This window comes from Sarcophilus harrisii, chromosome 1 (genome assembly GCF_902635505.1).
Source record: "Sarcophilus harrisii chromosome 1, mSarHar1.11, whole genome shotgun sequence".
Classification (NCBI taxonomy): Eukaryota; Metazoa; Chordata; class Mammalia; order Dasyuromorphia; family Dasyuridae; genus Sarcophilus; species Sarcophilus harrisii.
The window spans coordinates 486,067,586-486,091,057 of NC_045426.1; the positions used below are offsets into that span (position 1 = coordinate 486,067,586).

General features: G+C 37.7%; 1 protein-coding gene across 1 annotated transcript in view; it reads left to right on the forward strand.

Moving 5' to 3' along the window:
* Positions 1–3,242: 3,242 nt before the first annotated feature.
* The window catches only part of CDH2 (cadherin 2), a 254,514-nt gene continuing 234,284 nt past the window's right edge, over positions 3,243–23,472 (forward strand). Inside the window, exon 1 of the mRNA XM_031946492.1 lies at positions 3,243–4,303. Within this exon, the coding sequence (XP_031802352.1) occupies positions 4,235–4,303 (69 nt within the window). The 5' untranslated portion in view covers positions 3,243–4,234. The remainder of the gene's footprint in view (positions 4,304–23,472) is intronic.

The following is a 23,472-nucleotide window of genomic DNA, read 5'->3' on the forward strand; positions in this document are numbered from 1 at the left end:
TGATTATGCTCATTTCTCTGGCATTCATTTTTCTTGTCTATAAAACAAGAGGTTTGGCCCAGCTGATTCATAGAGCACTGAGCCTGGAAGATGCGAGTTCAAATTCAGACTTAAATACTTTTATCTGTGTGACCCTGGGCATTAAACCTTTGTTCTCATCTGTAAAATCTGTATCCTAATAGCACTTACTTCCCCAGGGTTGTTGTGAGGATAAAATTAAATTTATATTTATTATCTTTAAAGCACTTTGCAAACCCTAAAGCACTACATAAATGATGTTATCATCATCATCATTATAAAAAGTCTCATGATCTTTTTAGGCCCAAGATTTCTATCACCCCAGGGACAGACAGCTCTGATGATCTATTTTTCACATGTCCATAGGTTTAAGCAGCTGCTAAAAACCTGAGGGCTTAATCACCACCTGTACCCAGCAATTAATGGTCCCCCTAAATAATACTAAGCGATTTAGATTTAAAATTAGGCCTGTTCCTGACATGCATTCAGATTATAACAAGTTTCATTCACCACTAGATCTGCTCTCATTAAACATCAAATAGTTGTACAAAGGCTCCTGAGACAAGGATTTTAGAGGTTAGACATTCCCCCTGATCAAAGGCTAACCCATTGGCAGATTAGCGAGGCTGGGCTGATCATGTGATCAGAATGAAAGTCATTAGGCTACCAAAATAGTTCAGGTCTGGTGAACTATAGAGGGCAATCTCAGACGAGTTGGGCAGAAATACCTGTGTAGTTCCTACCTCACACATCTGCAGTATAAATTTATCAGAATTGTAGACTCTTAGTTGACTGACATTATGAGACAGAATTCTAAGACTTTAATTTATATGGAACTTGGTGTTTGTTGAAGCTGGGGGTGACCTCCAGAGGAGGAAGCTCTACTAAGCTGCAGTATAGGGATAGTCTTTGAAAAAGAAATTGGTTTAACCATTTGGTAAGGGGGAAAAAAGGACAACACATTCCATTGGATGCCTTAAGCCCTGACTGTAGACTTTGTCCAAATGACAGAGGCATGTGTATAACTGAATTAATGAGGCCTGCTCATCCCACTTCAGGTCTTTTAAAATTCAATCCCTAGGAACAGGATCTAACCCTGATAGTAACATTTTGGAATCAAAAAAACAACTAGTGATATTCCCAAATAGCTACTTGCACATCTTGCTATTATGTATAACTAGATAAATTTGGAGTTTAAAAGACCTAGCTCCTGGTTTTGCCTTTCATATTTCCAGAAGATCAAAAGCAAAAGTCAAAATCTTAGTGCCCCCCTTCATAACTCTCTGAAATCAGGATTCTTAATCTGGGGCTTGTGAATTTGGAAGGGAAAAAAATTACATTTCGATTTTAATATAATGGGTTTCTCTGGTGATCCAGCTTTGGATGGACACACACAGAGGTTTAAGAACTCATAATTTTCAAATTATAAACTAAAAACAATACTTTTTCAGGTGGGGAAATTGAGGATCAGAAGCATTAAGTGACTTGTCTACCTTTACTCCTTCAAGTAGCAGATCCATTTATGCCATTTAGTTGTACTCATTATTAAGAACAATCTAGCAGATTACCTATGAGGTCTACAAGTGAATTTAATTTACTTAGGTGGGTGGGTAGAAACCACACAAAAAGAGAAGATAGCACTCATAAGTATTGCATCATCAGTTTAGCTTTTAACTTTTAAATTTGATTAAGATAACATTGCTGGAAACTTAACAAAAAGAGGAAAGATTAAAAACAGCTTTAAAATAACCGAATACATGCATCTACTAAAAGTTAATATTGAAAAACCTCACTCTACAAGAATATTTTATTTAAATTATCACAAGTAGTGACTTCTACAAGTTTGCTATCGTTCCTAAGTGACCAGTAGAATGAAATTTAAAAAAAAATTTAAAAAATAGAAGATACCCGATTCTTGAGACAGTTTAATAAATGCAAAAATCATCCTTGATTAAAACGAATATAAATATTCTAAATGTCTATGGAAACCTTCACATTAGATTTAAATTTTTTTTTTACCAGTTAAATTTAATATTGTTTTTATAAGTCAACAGCAACACCCCCCTCCAGTGAAATCCGGTCTCAAAAGTTTGTAAGATCCAAACTTGTCAAATTTCTTTCACTTCAAGGCCTTTAGATTGCTTTGAAGTGGAGGGAAAACTCCGTTAGGGCGCAGTTTATTCTTTCATTTCCTTTTTATCCCCTGGGTTAGATAACCCAGGATCTGTTGAGAGTCCGGGAGATTCCTCCTGGTACCTTTTTGTTGTTGCAGGGAGTTGTTGGTAGTAACATTTTGCTGGTCCTGTTGTTGCAGGGAGTCCAAGTTTGCTTACAAACAAATAAACGCTTAAAAATACAAAAAAAAACAGCCATCCCCAATTAAAACTGAAAAACAAAACAAAATAGGCGCAACGAGCCCTCCCCTCCCCCCAAACTCAAGCAGATGCAAGAGAAACTTATAGCGCTCCAATAACATCTCTGCCTGGGTAGGAGCTGGAGAGGTGTAAGAGCGGCTGCCGCTGCCTTCAATCTCCCCTCCCAGCAGGTGGCTCATTGCTATCGCCACAGACAACAATGGCCAAGATTGGTTTTGCACCGGCCTGTCGTTTGCAGCATTTCTCCCTCCCCCCCTCCCCCCCCCAGAAAGAATGACAAAAGGAGAGGGAGGTGCGTGCATTAGGTTACCCGGGAAGCATCTCTCCCTCCCCCAGATTCCCCAGCCTCCGTTTTCAATACAATAGCTCCGAGCCACCAACCGAACCAAGTTACTGCGCAAGTTTTATTTGATTTCTGCTAAGCCTGGCCGGCGGCCGGTCTCCCCCCCCCACATGCTCCCTCCAGCGAGATCCCCCTCGGCCCACAGCAAAAAAAAAAAAAAGGGGGAAAGGAAAAAACAAAACCACAAAAAACCGCGGTTGTCAGTGCCGGAGGTGTGGGCGGCTGCTGCTAGGGGTTGGTCTCCGATTGGCCGCGCAGCCGGCAGGGAGAATCAGTCTAGGGAGGGGTGGGGGCGGGGGTGAGCCGGAGGGAGGGGGAGACAGAAAGAGGAGCCGCAAGCGGCTGCAACAGCAGCCAGGCATAAGGGGAAGACGCAGGCAGCGGGGCTTGGTATTGCGATCCTTCTTGAAGCGGAGTTCGCAGGGTGTGCGCGGTAGTGTGCGGGAGGGGGAGGGGTGCGGGGAGGGTCGGGGGAGGAGTGCGGGGGAGGGTCGGGGGAGGATCTAGAAGCCGGGAGGAGGAGGAGCAGGAGGAGGGAGCGGAAGCGTGAGAGTGAGCCGAGCAATAGAGAAAGTGAAGGAGAAGGGTAGGCAGTCTTAGGGGCGAGTATGCAGCACCAGCAGCGCTAGCAGCGGTGGCAGGATCGCGCGCCCCCCCCTCCCTCCCTCCCTCCCAGGGTCGCTCAGAGAAGAGAGAGAGGAAATTCCTTGCAACTCGCGGGGGAAGGGGGAAAAAGAAAAGGGAGAAACCAAATAAGTCGCCCCGCGCCCGAGAAAAGAAGAGTTGCCATCCGGCTGCGCGGAGGAGGACCGCGGCGCGCCAGTCCTGGCTGCTACCACTACTTACTGCCCTTTGTACTCGCAGCCCCATCGCCCCGGGCCCTAAATTCCCTCCCGGCTTGGCTAGGCTGGGCTCTCCCGCTCCATTTTTAGCCGCACCGGGGAACAGTGAAGAGAGGGTACCCATAGAGGAGAAAAAAAAAGAAATCTAGCGTGACGGAGCAGCCTGGGAACGCCGTCCGCCCGGCTGCTTTCTCCGCATCCTAAAGAAGCGAAAGAAGGGAGGGGAAGCTGGCCGGAGAGCGGGCCGGAGGGGGACCGTCCCCGCCGCCGCCGCCGCTTCGCCTCCCTGCGGCCGCCTGAGCGGGAGAGGAAGCGGCCCCGCTGTTGTGCTCCTGCACACGGACACACGCAGACCCTGCTCTCCGCATCCCTCCCCTTGCTCTCTCGGTCTGTTTTATTACTCCTGGTGCGAGTCCCGCGGACTCTTGGCTCCGCTATTTGTCATCATCGCTCTCTCTCCATTGGCGGGGAGGAGAGGCTGAGAAAGAGAAAGGGGTGGGGGTGGGGAAGGGAAAGGGGGAGGGGTTGCGTGTGTGCGAGTCTGTGTGTATGTGTGTGTGGAAAACTGCCTGGAGTCGTCTCTCTCGCTGCTGCTGCCGCCGCCGCTGCTCCTGCCACCGCCGCCTCCGGCTCCTCCTGGGCCCCTCTTCGCCTCCATGTGCCGGATAGGGAGAGCGCCGCGGACCCTGCTGCCGCTGCTAGCGCTGCTGGCGGCCCTGCACCAGGTAAAGGGCGCTGGGGCGGGCAGGCCGGCCGGCCCGGGGACGGACTAGGGGATGGGGACGGAAGGAGGGTGGGGTGTGGGGGGGGGAGGCTCCGGCTGCCTTTGTTCCCCCGCACTGCTGCTCCGGTGCGGGGCGATGCACCCGGGAAGGGGTGGGAGGGACGGGCTCGCTGCACCGCTGCCTGTGGCGGAGAAGCTGCGAGTGCGGGCCGGGGAGAGGAGGAGGAGGAGGAGGAGGAGGAGGAGGAGCTGGGGCAGGGGGCTGTGGGCAAAGCAGGTTGTTGGTAGCCGCTGTTCTGGCCGTGCCCTGGGGGGATGGGGAGAGGATCGAAGCGGGTCACCGGGGCGCCCCTCTGGGGATCTTTAGGAAAAAAAAAAAAAGCTCCAGGGGTTAGTTGGGGAATTTCCATGCATTCCCTATTTTCCGCTTTCTAGCCCTCTCTTACTTTGCTCCATTCGTATGTTTTGTCTTGTTCCCTGAACAGGCGGTGGGTAGTTTGTGATAGGGATTCCCCAGCTTCCCTTCTAACCTCCCCCTTCCAAATCTTCGCTCTCTGTGTCTGGGAGGCAGAAGCAAGGCTGCACTTGCCTCTACTCTGACCCACAACCATCCCCGTGCCCAAGAGCAGCCTCCACCCTCCTTCCGCTTGATTTATTCCCGCAGAGTTTCTCCTGTACTCTTTTCACTTACTCGGGCAATTTCTCGTTTACCTCAACCTAGGAAAAACAAAAAAAAAGAAAAACAAAACAAACAAAAAACTCGCACCCGGGTCCACCTTCCTACTAGGAATCATTGCCCGGTCCCGTCACGGGTCCTTAGTTTCCCGTCTCACCTCTCTTACATTTGTTCCCATCGCCCTCTCCCCACACAGCTTTGCTTGGGGACCCGTCCTTTGACATGTGCCCTCGATTTTCTCCCTCCACCTCCTATTCATTTTAGGACGCCCCCCAAATCTTCCTCACGTTCCTCTACACTCGGTCTGGGGAGAGAGACCCAGAAAACACCCCGCTTTCTGTAGGGTATTCTCTTAACCGTAAAACACCTGCTCTTTTCTCTGGCCCCTTTCTTGCTTTGTGGTTTGGGCTTCTCAAACTTCTCGCCGGGGCTCGGACCACCCCATCTCTCCCCCCTTTCCTGGTGCTTCCCTCTCTTCTGGTGGAGGTGGGATTGCCTCGTCCCGTAAGACCGAGCTGTTCAGCCCATCCCTCCCCACGGCCCCTCTAATCCCATCCTGGGAATAGATAGCGTGCTTCTGCCGCCTCCCCGGGGGCCGGGGCTCCGACTCCTCGGCGCTGGGTCCTCTGGCAGCCTGGTTGGGAGGCTGGGAGAGAAAAAAGCCTTAATCTCCCACCTCCCAACCACCTCCGGGCCCTGGAAGAGATATCCCGAACTCGGGTTAAGAGGCTGAGTGGAGGGAAGAGGCTTCTCCTGGGGAAGTGAACGGAAAAGGGGCTTCTGTTGCACAAAGGGAAAATCGGAACTGGGTGGGATCCCCCTAGGTGTGTTGAGGGTAAGAAACCGCGCTGGAGGTTTGCTGTGCAAGGACAGATGGTGCTGCTCATGACCTCTTAATGGTCTTATTAGGGTGGGGGGCATTTCCTGCCCCAAAGTGCAGAGAAGAGCTGGTTCCTCCGGGAGTACGAGGAGTCGGGGCATTCTCCCGCCCCTTCTTTATTTCTCCGGGGCAGGGGTGTTGCTGATTGTAGCTGCAGCCGCCCTCTAGAGGGGTGTGGGTTGGGCTAGTCTTTTGCGGAGTCTCTGTCCATGGTGCAGCTAGCCCGGGGTCACTCAGTACCACCGCCTGCCTCTTTTCTTTCTCTAGTCCTCTAACCCGTTTCACTTGGTGCATTTCACATGCTTCTAGTTCTTGATAAGACCCCTCCTTCCCTTTTCTTTCTCTTTGGTCTCTCCTTTTGTTCTTTCCCTCCGGTACTCCTTTTCCCAGCCTGCTGGTGTCTTCCCACCTCCCCAGGTTCCCTAATACCGGGTGAGGGATAAAGGGGGAGTTTTTATTAGACTAGGTCAAAACACATCAGTTCCAAATTTTTGTTCTCTGTAAATTCAGGGTGGGATTTCTTTTCATCTGGGGGAGTAGGGAAGGGGGGACACGACACAGACCATTTGTCCCTGTCATTAAGCTATTTAGAATGGTTCCTTATAACATAAAAGCTTTCGCACTTTACTCTTCTTCTAAAACTTAATTATTTCACCCTTTAAAAATGGAATTTGTCCAGGGATTTCTTCTTGGAGAAGGAAAATTGGAGAGACAAAAACTAACTATCCTAAAAACCTTATGTTTCACATTATTGGTATTTTAGTATTGTGTGTGCGTGTGTTTAACGAAGCTTTATAATTTTTTTAAACTTTCTATATCTTAGACATCACTCTAGTCAAAATATAGATCATTTAATAAATTTTCCCAGCATGAATTCCTGAAGAAAGAACCCACTTCCAATTTGCTTTTTATCTTAAATCAGTTTTAATTTAAAGTTAAGTGTGAAGTTAGGACAGGAAACTTGTTCCAGCCACTTGTTTGTTGATAATACACAATCTGGACAATTACTAAGTATGTTATGGCTGGGGAAGTCTAATTTCCTCTTTAAGGGAAAAAAAAAAAAAAAAAAAAAACAAAAAAAAACAAACCCTAGGATATCTTGCTTGAAGTGAGTTTTGTCATTAGTAAACTTCAAAACTGATTAGCTTTATAAGTCTGTTGGCAAGCCAGTTTTAAAGTCTCTATTTCATTTCCCTCTGACTTCAACTTATTTTTAAAATACTGCATATAGTAAGCACTGCATGTAATAAGCAAAGGATTCACCAGAACTTTTTTCCAAAGTATATTCTGTTGCTCCAAGTTTTAAGTTTCTTGTCTTCTTAAATTGTCATTTGTGGCCTGTCATGTAAAACCACACATAACCTTTTACTGCAACTTGACAATTTTGTAACTCATGAGTAGTTTCAGTCAGGCAGTTAACATTGAGTTATTTGAAAGGTCATTAGAAATGGCAATATGCTTCGTTTATGCAACAGAAGTTTTAGGATCAGGTGTACCATGTGTATTATACATCTGAGATTAGAAATGGCTTTGTGCTAATGTTCTATTTTATACACGGAAACAACAGCACACTCTGGAAGGTAAGAATGGTCTTAACACATTAATCAGGCAACTGCTGCTAAAATTATTTTATTGGGGCAGGCCTGAGGATGCATTTCAAAGAAAATAAAAGTACCTATATGTTAATTTTAACTAAATATTGAATACAGCATCTATATTAGTTTGGAATAAAGGAATAGTAGTCATTTTTAAAAAATAAAATGTGTTTACCAGTTAACTAAACAACTGTCTTTTATTTTTTAAACTTTTTCCCTAAGCATTTCAGATCCTTAATCCTTCTTGCCAGTATTTTGTATGGATTGCTCTTAATTAAAGTGTAAGTTTTTGTATTTTGTGATATTTGAATTCAATTTATCCTTTTAAAAATATGTGTCACTGCCCCCAGGACACTGATTTTTGCCTGACTTAGGGTTACACATAGCTACAAACTTCAGGTTTTACAGGTTAAAGGAAGAATTAATCAGCTTCATTTCAAATATATGGCTTTTATTTTCATTTAAACTTGGGACTTTTGAATTCTAAACAAGTTTGTGAGTAATCCCACTTCCCCATCTCACTCCTCCAATACCTACAATCCACAAGAATAACTCTGCATTTAAGTTAGGAACCTCTTTTTGTTTTCTAATTCTGTTTTAATTGCTCAGTTACATTGTTTTAATTTGTGTACTTGCTTTGGGGGTTAGAAGGCAGTAAATTATTCTGAGATGTTAACTGAAACTCCTTTCTATTGTTCCTTTGTTTTTCACTTTATCCTTATGTTCTGTTTTATATATTTGGAGACCTAAAGTATATATTCTAAGGATGTTTTCTTAAGTTAGAAAAATAACATTTTTCCTTTTTATCAGCCTATTTTGTAGTTATGTCAGTCCCATAAAACAGTCCCAGAAGGAGGAGAATGAGTCAGAATGAGCAAATATAGACTATAATAAGCTTGGTAAACCTTGAATATAAAATATACCCTTGGTCCTTACTTTTCATTGATTTGTATAATATACTTACATATGGAGGGAAGGAAAAATAAATCTATAAATAAGCATAAATGCTTTTCTCCCCTTTGAAGGCATGAATATATCTGCTCATTCATTTCTGTAGCACATGTGATCATTACATATGTGAAGTCTGAATAGGGTGGGATTATTTAAAAAAAACAATAGAACTACCTTGAATGTTTGGAGATAACTTTTTGAAAGAGTAAATTTTTTTAAAATGAAGATTAAATTAATTACAAGGCTAGAAGTTCTTAATGTATGATATTATTTTCACTTTTTTGAAACCCACTTTTTTCCCTATAAGGAAGTTTTTAACTGGAATTAAAGTAGAAAATTCTCTTTTAAAACTGTTGTTATTATTTTTAGAAGCATATAGCTTGAACATCTTTTAAAATGTATTTCTGATGATAGTTCATTACATCTGAACTGCCCTTAACTTTATTCATTTTTTCATTCAAATTCTTAAATTTGTTGTGCCTCATTAAACGTCAGGATTTTTATTGAGGTAATGTCAAAACTTAAAGCGAAGTTAAACTTGCTTTAAAATCTTTTTTGATCTAAACTGATTCAATTTTCTTCCTGTTTTCAAGAGGATTTTCTCAAGTTAAATTTAGTCTGATTTTCAGAAATTACTTATTAATTGAGATGTGTGATATGTCATGTATATGAACATATATCTACATATACACAAACACGTTATGAACTTTTGATAAGGTAGTGATATTTGTGTTTGTATAATTTTGACTCAAATGTGAATAGTCAAATTTGATTAAAATATCTTGCTTATGACTTTTATCGACTATTTTAGAAAGAGGAGGAATCTAAAAGTTTATTTTTATCAGCTGAATAAACATTTCATGTCCACCATAACTATAATAACCTTATAGCTTATTCTAGGAATCTTGTATTGGTTTAAGAATCATTAGGAAACAAGCAAGATAAAAGAAACAACTAGTAATCTTATGCCATCATTTATTTTCTAAAATCACAAATGTCAGGAAAATATGACAAATTTGTTTTATATATTTTTCTTATATTTCCAATTCAAGTTAGGTAATATAAACAGGTGCTCTTATTGTCTACTCTTTGTAAGGCAGGTCCCATGTTAGAAAAACTTCCAAATTTCTCTTTTTGTATTAAGGGTATCACTATCTTTCTTATCTATCTGTCATTTCCCTACCACACTATCCAATTAGTTGCCAAGGATTATTAATTCCATATAGTCTTAACATCTTTATCATTTATACCCTCTTCACTCCCTGTGCTACCTAGTTTAGGCCTTATTACCTTCTGCCTGGACTACGATCTAATTATTCTCCCTAATTCCAGGCATTCTTCTCTAATCAGATCCCAAAATAATTTTCATAAGGCAAATCTCTGACTAAGTGACTCCCATACTCAAGAACTCAATTGCTGAAGGATAAAGTACAACTCTTCAACCTGTAGTTTGTGGCCTTTCTTGGGTTGTTTATTAATTACCTTTCCAGGCAATGAACTAATAGTTCTCTGAAATCAGGATTCAGATCCCCTGCCTCCCTGTAATGCATTATCTGTTCACTCATACCTGGAATATACTCTGTCCTCATTTTAGCCTCTCAGGGTCTTTGTTTTCCTTTCAAGACTGGGACATGGTCGAATCTCCCCCATGATGGTCTTTATTATACCTCTAATTATTTCAGCTCCTTCTCTCCTTAATTCACCATATCCCTGATACAGATTTCTAATAGATTGTAAACTCCTTGAGGGCAGAAACATTTTTGTTTTTGTCATAATTCTGCGGACTCCCTACTTCTTCTCATGTTATAGTGCTAATAAGTGTTTGAATTTAATTTTTTAATTTGTTTTTTATATATGGTTACTTTGGGATTTTTTTTTTTTTTTTTTTTTTTTTTTTTACTGTTTATTTATCTTCCATGGCATACTATAGTAAGAGGTGGGGGGCGGATAATGAAGGCTCAGCAAATGCTTTTTATTATATCTGGGACATCAGAGATTTGGGGAAGATTAAATTACTCAGGTTTTCTAGTCAGTATTATGTGGTGGAAAGATTTCCTACCAGCAGGGGAGTCTAGAGATCTGTGTTCTAGTCCTGTCTAATGCCAATAATTATGACTGGACAAATCACTTCGATTTTTTTAGTTTTAGTATCCTCATTTATAAAATGAGATGTTTGGACTTGACAATATTGAAGGAAATTCTTTTCAGCCCTAAGATTATCTAATTCATAAAAAGAAATTCCATAATTATTTAGGATGGTGCCTGTTTTTATTGTTTATTTTGGAAAGAATACAACTTTACTTTTGAACTTATAATGATTGAATTTTCAAATCAAAACGTATTTAAAAAAATAGGAAAGCAACAGAATGATAATTCTGGACTTTATTGACAGAAGTTACTTGCTGTCCTTTGAACATGACATTTCATCTCCTACCCTCATAATTTACGTGGCTACTCCCTCTTAGAATCCCTAACTTCCTTTAAGGCTTTACTTAAAGGCCACACCCTCCTCAGTAAAGCATTTCCTGATTCCATTAAATTCTTCATTAGTTCCTCTTTAGATCACCATGTCTATCTTTATATTCATATTTTGCATCCTACTTGTAGAAATGAGCTCTTGAGGGCAAAGACCATTTATTTTATTTTTATGCTTATTGCCTATTACACTTCCTTGTATGGAGTAAATAAATAAATGATAATCAGATAGGATTAAATTGGTTGGAAAGTTTAAGATGTATGTTTGTCAAGATTTTTTTTTAGCCAGCTTTTAAAAAATTCTTGAAAGGAAGGTGAATTTTTTGAGAGAATGTTAGTATTTAATAACATATATATAAACAAAATTATAATTCATTATGTCATTACTTCAAAAATGTATCATTTAATTGAGATTCTTAATACCTGCCACCAATGAAGTTGCATAGCTGAAGAGAAGAAAGAAAATAATCATATTTCAAGCAACTTCTATAGGCTACTAAGTTTAAAGTACTTTACAAATATCTCATTTGAGTCCCCACAACAATCCTGGGATATAAGTACTATTAATATTTCTGTTTGACAGCTGGAGAAACTGAGGCAAACTTGCGCAGAGTCACAGCTAATAAGTGACTGATGTCAGATTTGAATTTGAGTCTGACTCCAAGCTCGGTGCTCTATGCTCTGAGGCTTCTAACTGCTTTTGCTCAGGTCTTTTCATTATGTAAGTAAGTGTGACTGAAAAAGTTTGGTTCCAATGAAAAACTTTTCTAGATTTAGCTAGGCTAATCCTTGAACTTTTATTCAAATCATTTCCAATTTGTTAGAAAAACCTTATTGACCATACTTTGTGCAGTATCCGAAGTATCAGAACACCAGTGTTGGAGAAAACAAAATACTCAGGAAACAAATCTTTCAGCCATTCCTTTGTTATGCTGTAAATAATAATCCTTGTTGAAAACAAAAGCAACCAAGGAAAGGGATCATGAAGCTATCAGTCTCTTTTCAAAGACAATAAGTGTTAGATTAAAGAATATAAAAGCTCTGAAAAGTTCCAAAGAGTGGCAGCTGCAGTGATCCCCAGAATAAAGCTGAATTAAGAAAATCAGAACACTTCTTTTGAGGAAGAAAGAAAATTGGGAGAGATGATGAGACAACCTGGAATTTCACAGGGGGCACTGAATTTAGAGTCACAAGGACTGGGTTTCTAATCCCCAAAAGAATACAAGTCCTTCCCTAATTGCTAAATGGTCAAAGGATATGGATAAGTGTTTTTTCAATTAAGAAATCAAAACAATATGGTTTTAAGAATTACTTTTAGCAAATAAATGATTTTGAGTATTATAAATATCCAGAATTAATTATAAATGACTTATAAAGATGCTATCTGCATCTGGAGAAAGAATGATAAATAGCAATATGAACAGAATAATTTTATCACATGTTTATGTATGTTTCTAATTATATAGCTATTTGTGCCTAATGGTAGGAGAAAAAAAGGAAAAAGTCTATGCTATAGTTTGATTATATATTTGAAGGGAATAACAAATTGTACATAACAGATTTGCAGTTTTATATGCAATCATATTTTTATTATAGTAATACTTGTTTATTCCACATAAAAATTTTTTTAAATAAATAAATTTTAAATAATTTTAAAAAATCTCACATCGTAGACCTTGAGCTAATCACTTTAGTCTGGGTCTCAGTTTCCTTATTTATATTTGAGAAATTCTAAAGTCCTTTTCATCTCTGGACTTTTAATCCTATATGATAACTGACAGAAAACTATTCCATCATGAAAGCTATTGGTAATATGAACCAGAATCACTCCAGATGGCAGAACAGGATGAACTATGGAAGTGGGCTGGAATGAATTCATGACTACATAGTGATAGATGGATCCATAATTATTATTATTGAGGAAAACTTGTGAATATTCAGCAATGACATTACAAAAGAATATATTCCATATTAGAGGATGAGCTGCTGCTAACAGAAAAAATACTGTATTGATTATGTGTTTATGTTCATTAATATGGTTTATAACTTTATTCACCCTATCATTTTATTGTATTATAGCAGTAGTATGGGCTAAGGTAGATGGTTTCAAGAATTTGGAGCCTAAAGGCTTGAATATGCATATGGAAATCCAAAAAACTTGGGAGTATTACAATTGGCTATGAAGAAAAACTAACATTTGTATCATAATTAAAAGCTTGTGAAATGTTTTGCATATATTGTCTTTTTGATAACATAGCAACAAAGTATCCACTGTTACATTGAGTCAGATGAGTTATCTGTCATGGTCTTATCCACCTCCAACATTAAGAAGTAACGATGAATTTTACTATATCTTCCAGGTCCTTTTGAGCAAAGTAGGAAGAAGTGTTACTTATAAATACAATGTGGTATGATTTGCTTTGATCCTTAAATGACTCACTTTTTCCAACCATATGGACCCTAGCCTATTACTACCTTCTGATCTTGTGCTTTTTGTCCATGCCCTCTCATATATTTGCTATATGTGGTCATCCCAAGAGGCTGACCTCCCTCCCTAGTTAATTTTTCACAGATATCAGTAGTATTGGTAAAGTACACACACCTTCCATCCATTTGTTACTCCTTATTCTTTCTGTGATGAAATTTGTCTCCCAGGCTGTACAGCTCTTTGGAATCTTTTGACACTTGATAAATAATTCTTCATTGGTTATATGTCATAAACCTGTTCTTACCCTCTATGCTTCTTTTCATCGACTATACCATCTTTAAAAACACTTAGCACAGTACCTGACAAATAGTAGACACAATGTTTATTGACTGAATGAAATTTTATAGTTTTTAAATTTTTTTTATTATAATTTGTCCATCTCTAATTTTCTAATACTATAAAACTAGACATTGGAGGAGGGGTAAGAAAAACTACTCAGTAATATTTTGGGAATGTTGAGTAGATAGAATACAAAATTGAATATGTTGCTTGTGTTTGTGCTTTTCCTCAAAACAGCTCATGTCTATGATTTTTATAAATTTGTCAATACTAAAGTAATGAAGAAATATTAGTACTGCTAGTTTGCATATATTAGGTATTTCTGAATGTTTGAATAATGAAGTTTTGTCTTTCCCTGAGTTTTTGAAGAAAGAAATGACGTGTGTGTGTGTGTGTGTGTGTGTGTGTGTGTGTGTGGACATACACATCCCCAAGAAATATTGGGATCTTTGATCATTATTGTAGTAATTGCAAAAAGAGAGTGGAAAAGTGAACTAATTGTTTTCTTTCTCAAGACACATTGTACATTTATACAAATATACAAATTATTTCTTTAGTTCTTTAGTGCAGGCCTCTTACATATTAATGATCTTGGGATGTATTTGTGAAGACTACTCAGCCCATTATATTTTAATTACCTTCTCTTGCTATTTAGAACATTTCAAGAATTGTTTGACTTTCAGTACACATTATTCCATGTACCTTATGAGAACATTTATTGCCAGAGGAGAATACCCAGCAAAGATAAACATATTAACTGCCATTTCTTCTTCTCTTTTTCCTTTTATTTTTCGTGTGACACTTTCTTTTTCATTTTTAGGAAAATAGTGTTAAATAACTGAGAAATCCAGAAGAGACTATTTATAATCATTCAGTTTTGTCTGACTCTTCATGATCCCATTTGGTTCGGATTTTCTTGGCAAACATACTGGAGTGTTTTGCCATTTCCATATCACGTTAATTATCTTGCCTACAGTCACACTGGTAAGTGTCTGAGGCCAGATTTGAAGTGGGGTCTTCCTGACTCCAGACCCCACACTATCCACTATACCACCTAGCTGCCCTAATCAAGGATAAAGGTTGCAGTACTTGTTTTGATAGAAAGTTTACATTTGTACCCTTGTTGATAAACTTTTTATATAGTTGACCTTTGAATCAACTCTCTGCAACTATGGAATTTTTGCTTGGTTTTGTTTTGCTGTTATGAAGAGACTGCCTTGTGTTTTCTACTTATTTTAAATGTTAATAGGCATCATGTAGGTTTTGAGTGAAAGCTAGTACCTTGAATTCACTCATGGAAAGCTTTTTCTTTTATCTGGAGTATTTTGCAGAGTTAACTGTAGTGATCCAACAAGTTTGAGGAAAATGTAATGATGTGTTAATGACTCAAATAAAATAGATTAACTTCTCCTAATAACTCTTAAAATATAAAATCACCTTTTAAAAGCAAATATTCATGCTCCATAGGTTTCTCTGAAGCAGATATATTTTTTTCTGTACCTAATTGGGAAGAAAAAATGAATGAGAGGACTGTCCTAAATTTTGAAACGTGTTGATGGTATTACTTTTCATGTTTGAATGATTTTAATTCATTTTTCTCCCTGAATTGATTGGTCATCTGTCTTTTAAACTTAGATTTCACTCTTTAAATCTCTACATGTTAAACAACAAACATGTATACACATATATTCTGTAATGGGGTGGATTTTAGGAATGGGAGGAAAGTATGTGTGTGTTGTATGAAATAAGTGTTTTGCAAATCATAAAAGCATTATATACTTGTAAGTTTGTTTGGGGGTAGGAGTGGGGTAGAGAAGGTACATAAGCTATTTTATTGGCCTCTGAGTAAGTCTAGAACTATTTGTAATTTGATCCTCACTTAGTGGGTGGATACCCTTGATATGGTTGTGATTCTTAACAAAAGGTCTCTCCTTGGTTGGGGGACATATGAGACAGGCTTTGAAGCAGATGATTAAAAATCATTAATTGTGTTACCTTGAAAAAGAATTTAACTTATTCAGGATTTCACCTCACTCTGGGCACGGTTCTTTTGTTTCTGTTTTTTATAGTGTGGGCCCTCTACTTCAAAAATTATTTCTCCATTATCTAGAGACTACTGATGTGTGCAGCACAAAGTTCATACTTTCTGGTAAAGTAAATAGGATTGGTGTGCTCTGGGGCAAAATAGTAATCTTTTGATATTCTTCTGGTATCTACCTCAGATCATAGTCCATTCTCACTTTTTTGTTTCCTGTTTCTAATTCTTCTGATCCTGCATTCCAGGGCTGGGTTTCTTTGTTCCAGTTATTAGCCTCAAAATAGAATTGGGCTGAAATATTTCAGAATTGGGTTTAATAGTTGAAAAATACAGAAGATTCTTGGACTAGAAGGTGAATGGGGAAGGTTAGAGAGGAAGTCTTAGGTAGTTGATCACAGGGGGGACATTCTTTACAACCCAGGGTCACCTGAATGTTTATGGGGTCAGAGCTTTATAAACATTTTTCTTTTTAGTGCAGTTTTCTTAAGCAGATAATTGTCTATTTCTGGTAGCAATGGAAATGCTTTTCTGTCCAGAACAAAATCAGTGTGTTGTTTCCTCTTAGACCTTTAAGAAGAGATAAAAATGTGGGATAGGATAGAAACATAAATGCCCTTTTGGCCTCAAGTCTTGAGACTTACAGTTTGGGAAATAATAGATTGTAATCTTTTCAGTGTTACTTAATACTCAAATAGATCTTAATAGTGACCTACTTCCCATTAAATAAGGCTCTAAATAGTGCATTTGAAAAAAATGCAAAGGACATTAAGGAGTTAGTCATTGTTTTAGATTACAATGCCATCAACCGTTTAGGCTTTTGTACAGGGATTTTTCAGCACTTGGTATCTGGGAACAGAGTATAGCCCTTTGTTTCTTTTTAAAGAAAATCTGAGGGGTTTCTTGGGAAGGGATAAAGAAGTCTCTCTATTCATGTCCTAGGATCTTTGTTTCCTTGGGAATTGTTTCAGTTTATAATGGTTGTTTAGTAGATATAGCATGTAACTCAAGGATTCCATGCATAATAATACAGACTTTTAAAAACCTGATTCTGAACATAATTGACCACCCAGGATTTATTTGTTTCAAGGATACTTTAAAAGGTACTTTTCCTATGTCCCTTATGGTATTTAGCTTTTGGACATAATTATATAATGTTTTAAATAAAAATCTCAACTCTGTATTTCACTTAAATAGTATCATGTTACAGATCTATCACTTATGTTGTATTTAAAAAAAAAGAGTATTAAGCATTTTTTCTCATGTTTTTAAACAGTTTTCTTTCTCATGTTTTTTTTTTTCCAGTTCTGATTTTTCTTGTGCAACATAACAAATAGGGAAATATTTTAAAAGGAAAAGAAAAAAGGGAAAATCTTAAAAGGATTGTACCTGCTTGATGTATATCAGATTGTTTTTCTGTCTTGGGGGAGGTTGCAAAATTTGGAACACAAAGTTTCCTAAAAATGAATATTGAAAACTTTCTTTACATATATTTGGAAAAATAAAATGCTATTTAAAAAAAATTATTAAGGAGTTTGGAACATCCAAAGCAGATTTTATTATGTAATATCAGGTTTACAGTTTTTTCTTACATGTTTTGTTTGATAAACATATCCAAAAAGTGGCTTTTAAAAAAGTATCCAAAAAGATATTTTTGGACAATATTATAAGAGAACTTTACTTGGTATGTTATTTTAAAATAAATATCAAGCTGTCACATGTTCTGACATAGACTTAACTTATTGATTCTCTAAAGGTGTATAAAGCTCAGTAACAACAGAAGTATTTGTGGATTATCTGTAAATATGGTTCAAAGAGATATTTGCCCATTTCATGGAGACTGACCTTATTTCCACTTCTTTTCTTTCTGGTATTCCTATAAATTCTAAAAGCCAAAATTATGGTCCTGGTTGTGGTCTGGACAATTCTATTTTTGAAAGCTTTGGTAACTCTTTTAAGTGACTTGTGACTTTTTGTTGTTGTTAAGTTGTTTAGCTTCACGACCCCATTTGGGGTGTTCTTGGAAGAGATCTGGAGTGGTTTGCCACTTCCTTCTTCAGCTTATTTTACAGATGGGAGAACTGAGCAAATAGAGTTAGTAAGTATCTGAGGCTTGATTTGAATTTAGGAAGATGAATCTTCCTCCCTCTATCCATTGTGCCCCCTAGCTTCCCCTTTGGCTATTCAGCTGCAATAAACTTTTAGAGAATTTTGTTCAAAAGTATTCTTGTCTGAAAAATTCAGTGTATTTTCCCCAAGTTATCCAACTTAAGGCTATAGAATTGCTTGGATATGGAGAGAAAACACTAGTTTTTAATTAATATTAGAAGTTTTTTGTGTTCTTTTCTTTTTTCTGCTTCAGTATTGTATGTGAGCTGCATAAAGGCTACTGAGAGGACTTACTATCTTAGCATCCTCCAAAGTACTAGATTTCTTTGCATATAGTCCATGGTCAGTAAATTATGTTTATTTCAATGTCTGACCGTGTCTACTGCTTCCTGGGCCATCACCAGTTGCCTTGACTTTTACTACTGGATTTTAGTGACTCAGGAAATGCGCCCGCCCGTGCGCGTGTGTGTATGTGTGTGTGTGTGTGTGTGTGTGTGTGTGTGTGTATGTATGTATGTATGTATGTTGATTTGGAAACGGCCTCACCTAAATCCAATTCATGATTGAGTCAAGACCTCACCATGTGATATCATTTGTCTTCTTTGAAAATGAAATACCAGCAGCAACAATATGTTTTTATTTGAATTCTGTTTTTAAAAGTTCCAAAAGGGATATGAGTAGTCTTTACAGATTTTTTAAAAGATAATGAGAATTTGTATTATTTTAAAATAGTAAATATGTTTGAGAGAGAGGATAATATCCAGTGAATAAAGAGCTAGCCTTTGGAATCAAGATTAGTTGGGTTCAGATCCTGACAAATACTGAATTTACATAATCAGAGTTGAATCAGATTGTAGGTTACTATTCATTATGTGTTAAGTTTGTATTTCTGGTCCTCTGAATCCCCTTCCCTGTTTCCCTTTCTAAGAACAAAATATATAGGCACAGGTGTCATGTGTGTATATTTATTTATATTTGTGTATCTATCTATATCTACATATTTATATCACCATGTTCATTTCCTCAATTTTTGCAAATAAAAACAATGCTTATATGTTATTGTCATCCAGTGAAGTCCTAATCCAGTGTTTCCATTTTTCTGGCATACCAGATCAGCAAAATATAAGCTATGTAGGTCCTATTCTATCCAAACTGGAAAGGGATGTTGCATCTTTGGACCATCATCCTAGCACAAGAATTCTACTAAAAGGCAAGTTTTTAAATCTGCATTTGCTTCAGGCAGTAATACATTGATGAGAAATGATGGATTCTTTTAAGACATGAAAGTCATACATTAATTTATTATATCCCTTTTTCAGTGTTTATTCAGAGTTTACTTTCAGAGAGGAAGTGACTCCCTTAGGAGGAGGAAGGTACATAAGGGAGGAAGGATGACAAAGCCAGTCTAAATGAGAAAGTTGTTAAATGGGAATCTTATAGTGCTAAAAAAAAAAAAAAAAAAAAAAAAAAAAAAAAAATTGATCTGACATCAGAAATCTGATTTTCAAGCATGGATCTATTAGTTTTGTGATTTTCTCGATTTTTGGGTTCCTCACCTATAAAATGAGGTAATTACCATAGAAAGATCAATGGATTGGTAGTCAAAAAGACCTGTGTTCAAATTCTGATCCTCCTTCTACTCATATTTGTGTGACTGTGGGCAAGTTAAAACTTCTTTGCGCTCCATTTCATCTGTCAAATTAGGTATTTGGACTTGATGACTTCAAAAAGTCCCTCATGACCTTCAAAAGGATCCCATGCACTAATATTGTCTTAAAAACCTCTTTAGCTTTGTGATTTTATAAGGTTTGATTCAGTTGTCCTGCCTGGAATCCATCTTCTTACCCTGACTTGAGGTGCCAGAATTAAACCCCACTTTTATCACTCTTTTTTTCCCTTAAAAGCTTCTCACTAGATGTATTTACATTTGCTGCTGTTAGTTTAAGAGGTTGTATTCCCAAGTTAGTTTCTTCTGCTTTAATTTTTAACTAAGTTGCAAACATCTCAAGAACTTGAACTTTATCTTCTATTTTTCATCCTCCCTCAGTTCTTCTATAATGGTTTGTAGATACTGTGATTACTTGATAAAGAGGTTGCTGGATTCCTCTTTTGTTATCTGCTTTGCTAACTGTGCTAGTGGGTAGACCTGGCTTTTTACCCAAGACCCCAAAGTGCTATTTCTACTCTTCTTATGTAAGACTTACTATGTTTACTTGGAGGGAGCTGGGGAGAGAACATAGTCTGCTAGGTTCATCTCCAACTAGCCAGGCAGCCAGCCTCCTCCACTCCATACTTTCCACCAATTACACATGCAGTTTACTTGAATTAATGAGTCTACTACTTTTGATAAGATAAAAATTGTCATGATGTGTGTATGTTTTAAAAAAATATTTTATAGACAATTGTCATTATCAATAGTATTGGTAATTACCTTGTCACCCATATTCAAGCCTCTTGGACTACTGGTGGTTCCTGTATCTTATTTTGAGAGTCTGAATCATGTATTGTATAGTAATAAAGAACCCTGCATTCTGAAGACTTGGCTTTTGGTCCACTAATATATTTAATTTCTTTTTCTCAGGTTTATTATTTATGAAATAAGGATATTAGTGTTTATATTATGCTTCAAAGTGGGTGAGGAATAAATTTGATCTGTGCTATGCAAATGCCATCATTTAGCCACAGTGACCCACTTTGTATCCGGATGATGCTTCATTTCCTATCTCTGCCTTTACATTGCACTGTCTGTAAGCCATATCTAGAATGTTTTTTGTCTGCAGAGACTCTGGCTCCCTTTAAAACTCGACTCCAGCATCACCTCTTTCAAGGGATCTTTCAGGATCCTCTGAACTAGTATAATATCCTTCTCTCTAAGGCTACTTTTCCATTTATTCTGTATTAATATTGTATGTCTTATTTTAGAATGAGTAATTTTCCTTTAATAAGAGCAATTTAAAAAAAATTCTCCTGCAAATTCAAGGTCTGATGTGTTTTGAAGTATGTATATATATATATATATATATATATATATATATATATATATATATCAGGCAAATTTTGGTTTTATTTTTCTCTGTCAGTAGCTATATAAGCTACTGGGAATAGCCACAGTATAGACTGTGAATCAGCGTCCTCAATAGCTATGCACCTTCCCCAACTCCTTCCTGATTAAGGGGACCTACTGGGCCCTAGTAATATATTCCTGGAAATTCCCAGAAGCACTTAGGATCTTTACTTACAGAGGAAGTTTTATACTCTGAAGATCTGGATAGAAAAAATTCAAATAGTGCTCTCATGGCATGTCCCCAAACAATCTTGCACTGGATACCTCAAGGAGAGAAGGAAGGAATCAGAAGAAATGAGCAACATATCTTATCCAGAAAGGAATTTGAGGAATCAAGGGAGGTTAAATAGAACACAAGATTAAGATTCAAAAGGATATGGATATGACAAGTAGTTAATTGAAATGGCCCAGTAGTAATGCAACAACAATAGGCATAGATTAGGTCAAATTAGGCTTAGTCCTGAGATGTTGGGTCTTTCCAATTAATTTATTCCAGGTGAATTTGGAGCCTAGGACATGGATTGGGTATAAATTGGTAGAGATAACACCAGTGGGCTTACTTATTCACCAATTATACAAGATTGACTATATTTTAGGATATTATTGTTGACGACTTTTTCAAAAAAAGTCATCTTATGATCCCATAAGAATCAGGAAAACAATATCAATCATTTATAAAATGAGGTTTTTGGACTTATTGACCTTTTAAGGGCCTGCCTTCAAACTCTAAAATTTATGATCCTATAAAGGATCTGGTAAAGAAGCCTAAACTGGGTTTCAGGGCCATTGCAGGATAGAGCTCAGTGTATTGGTATCCCTCAGTTACCAGTGTCCCTCAAAATAAACAATTATGCTTTTTTTTTTTGTGCACTATAGGAACATTGTGTGTTAAAGTGTTACCTTTACTTAAAATAATAAGCGTCTACTATTTGTACTGTAGTTGAGTCCCTATAAAGCAATCTTGGATGGCATTTTCTATTTTCACTTGTTCTATAGAGGGAGCATTGAACATCTTGACATTAAATCCTAGCTATGACCAACACAATTTCATAAAAGCAAAGCTTATTACAGTGATAAGCCTCGATAGTATTTTTTTAAGTAGTAAAACCATTTTCAGAGCCCAATAAAATAGAAATAAACACTTTGTACATAGATTATACAAAAGCCCCAATGTACTATACATAATTATCACATAAAACTGCAACTCTGTTGTCTCATAAATATGACATATCTAAAACTATATGCTACCTATAGCAAATATTAATTGAACAGTTAATTAACAATTTTTCCATGCTTCTTTAATATTAAAAAGCCTTTAGGGGACAAATGGGATGGCCCACCTTAAAAAAATCTACTCATGGAAATTTGAACTGATGCTTTTTTTCCCCTCTCAATACATTTCCCTGTAGCAAGCAGAAGCATTCAAAACCATTCCATTGACCTTAGAGCTGCACTCAAAGCTGGGATCATTCTTTTCAAAAATAGCCACTGCAGCATATAAATATTTGAAGGCTTTACAAAGAACTTTGGTTGTAAGAGCTTGGATATTAGGAGTTCCTTGAATTTGGTACATTTCATTTTCTTTTCTTTGTCACCTCTGCCCTCTTCCCAAAAATCCAAGCTCAAGGACATAGCTGATTGTAAAAAAAAAAAAAAAAAAAAAGATTTTAGGGGGCTAAAGGAGGAAAGGAGCAAGGAAAGGGCAATAAGTCATTTAATCTAACCTTGGACAATAGAACCCAGGTTTTGATCTCAACTATAGTTTTCTAGGAGCATTGAGATCAGTTAAATCCAGGATAGTTTCTGTAAGGTGACTAGAAAGTCTTTTTGGATTGCTTTTGTCTGGTCCTTGCAGTGGGAATATAAGAGAAAGCCAAACAGATTCTCTGAATTCCAGTTGATTTTGGTTGTGGGTTTACCAAGGTCCCTGAAGGTTGTTGGTGTCTTGGAAGTTTGTGAGCATTCTATAGGATTGAGAGCAAGACAAGAGGCACAGTCTTAGAGAAAATGGAGTATGGAGCAAGTTAACAAAAAAAGATACTCTGGCAGGAGGGTTTGGAGTGGAGAGGAATAAGAAAGAGATAAAGCTGCTGGAATTAGAGTATGAACTAGCTCAGAGAGGCTGTATTGTTAGAATCACAGTAAAAATGTGAATAAAGCTCATAAAATTATAGATTTAAGCCTAGTTAGGTCCTGAGAAAATGGATCTTCTTCCTTTAGAAATAATAAAACTAAGTCTCACAATGGGCCTACTTTATGGATTCATTGTTTCTTTGTGTACACTGTGTGTTTCATGATGGTTCCAAGGTTGGAGTTTGAGGTGCTAAGTCTGTAACTGGTTGGTCAGGTGCCTGTCAGGGCAATCACTTCAGTTGATGGTAAAGGTGAAAGTAGAAGTGTAAGTGGAACAAATTAATGTAAAAAATAAAGATGGGAAAAGTAGACTACGAGTTTCTAACATTTTGAGGCTGCATTTCCAGTGCCCAACATAGACCCAATGCACTATACATAATTATATCACATAAAACTTGCAACTCTGTTGTCCCATAAATTTGACATATTTAAAATTGTGTGCTACCTATACCAAATATTAATTGAACAATTAATTAACAATTTTT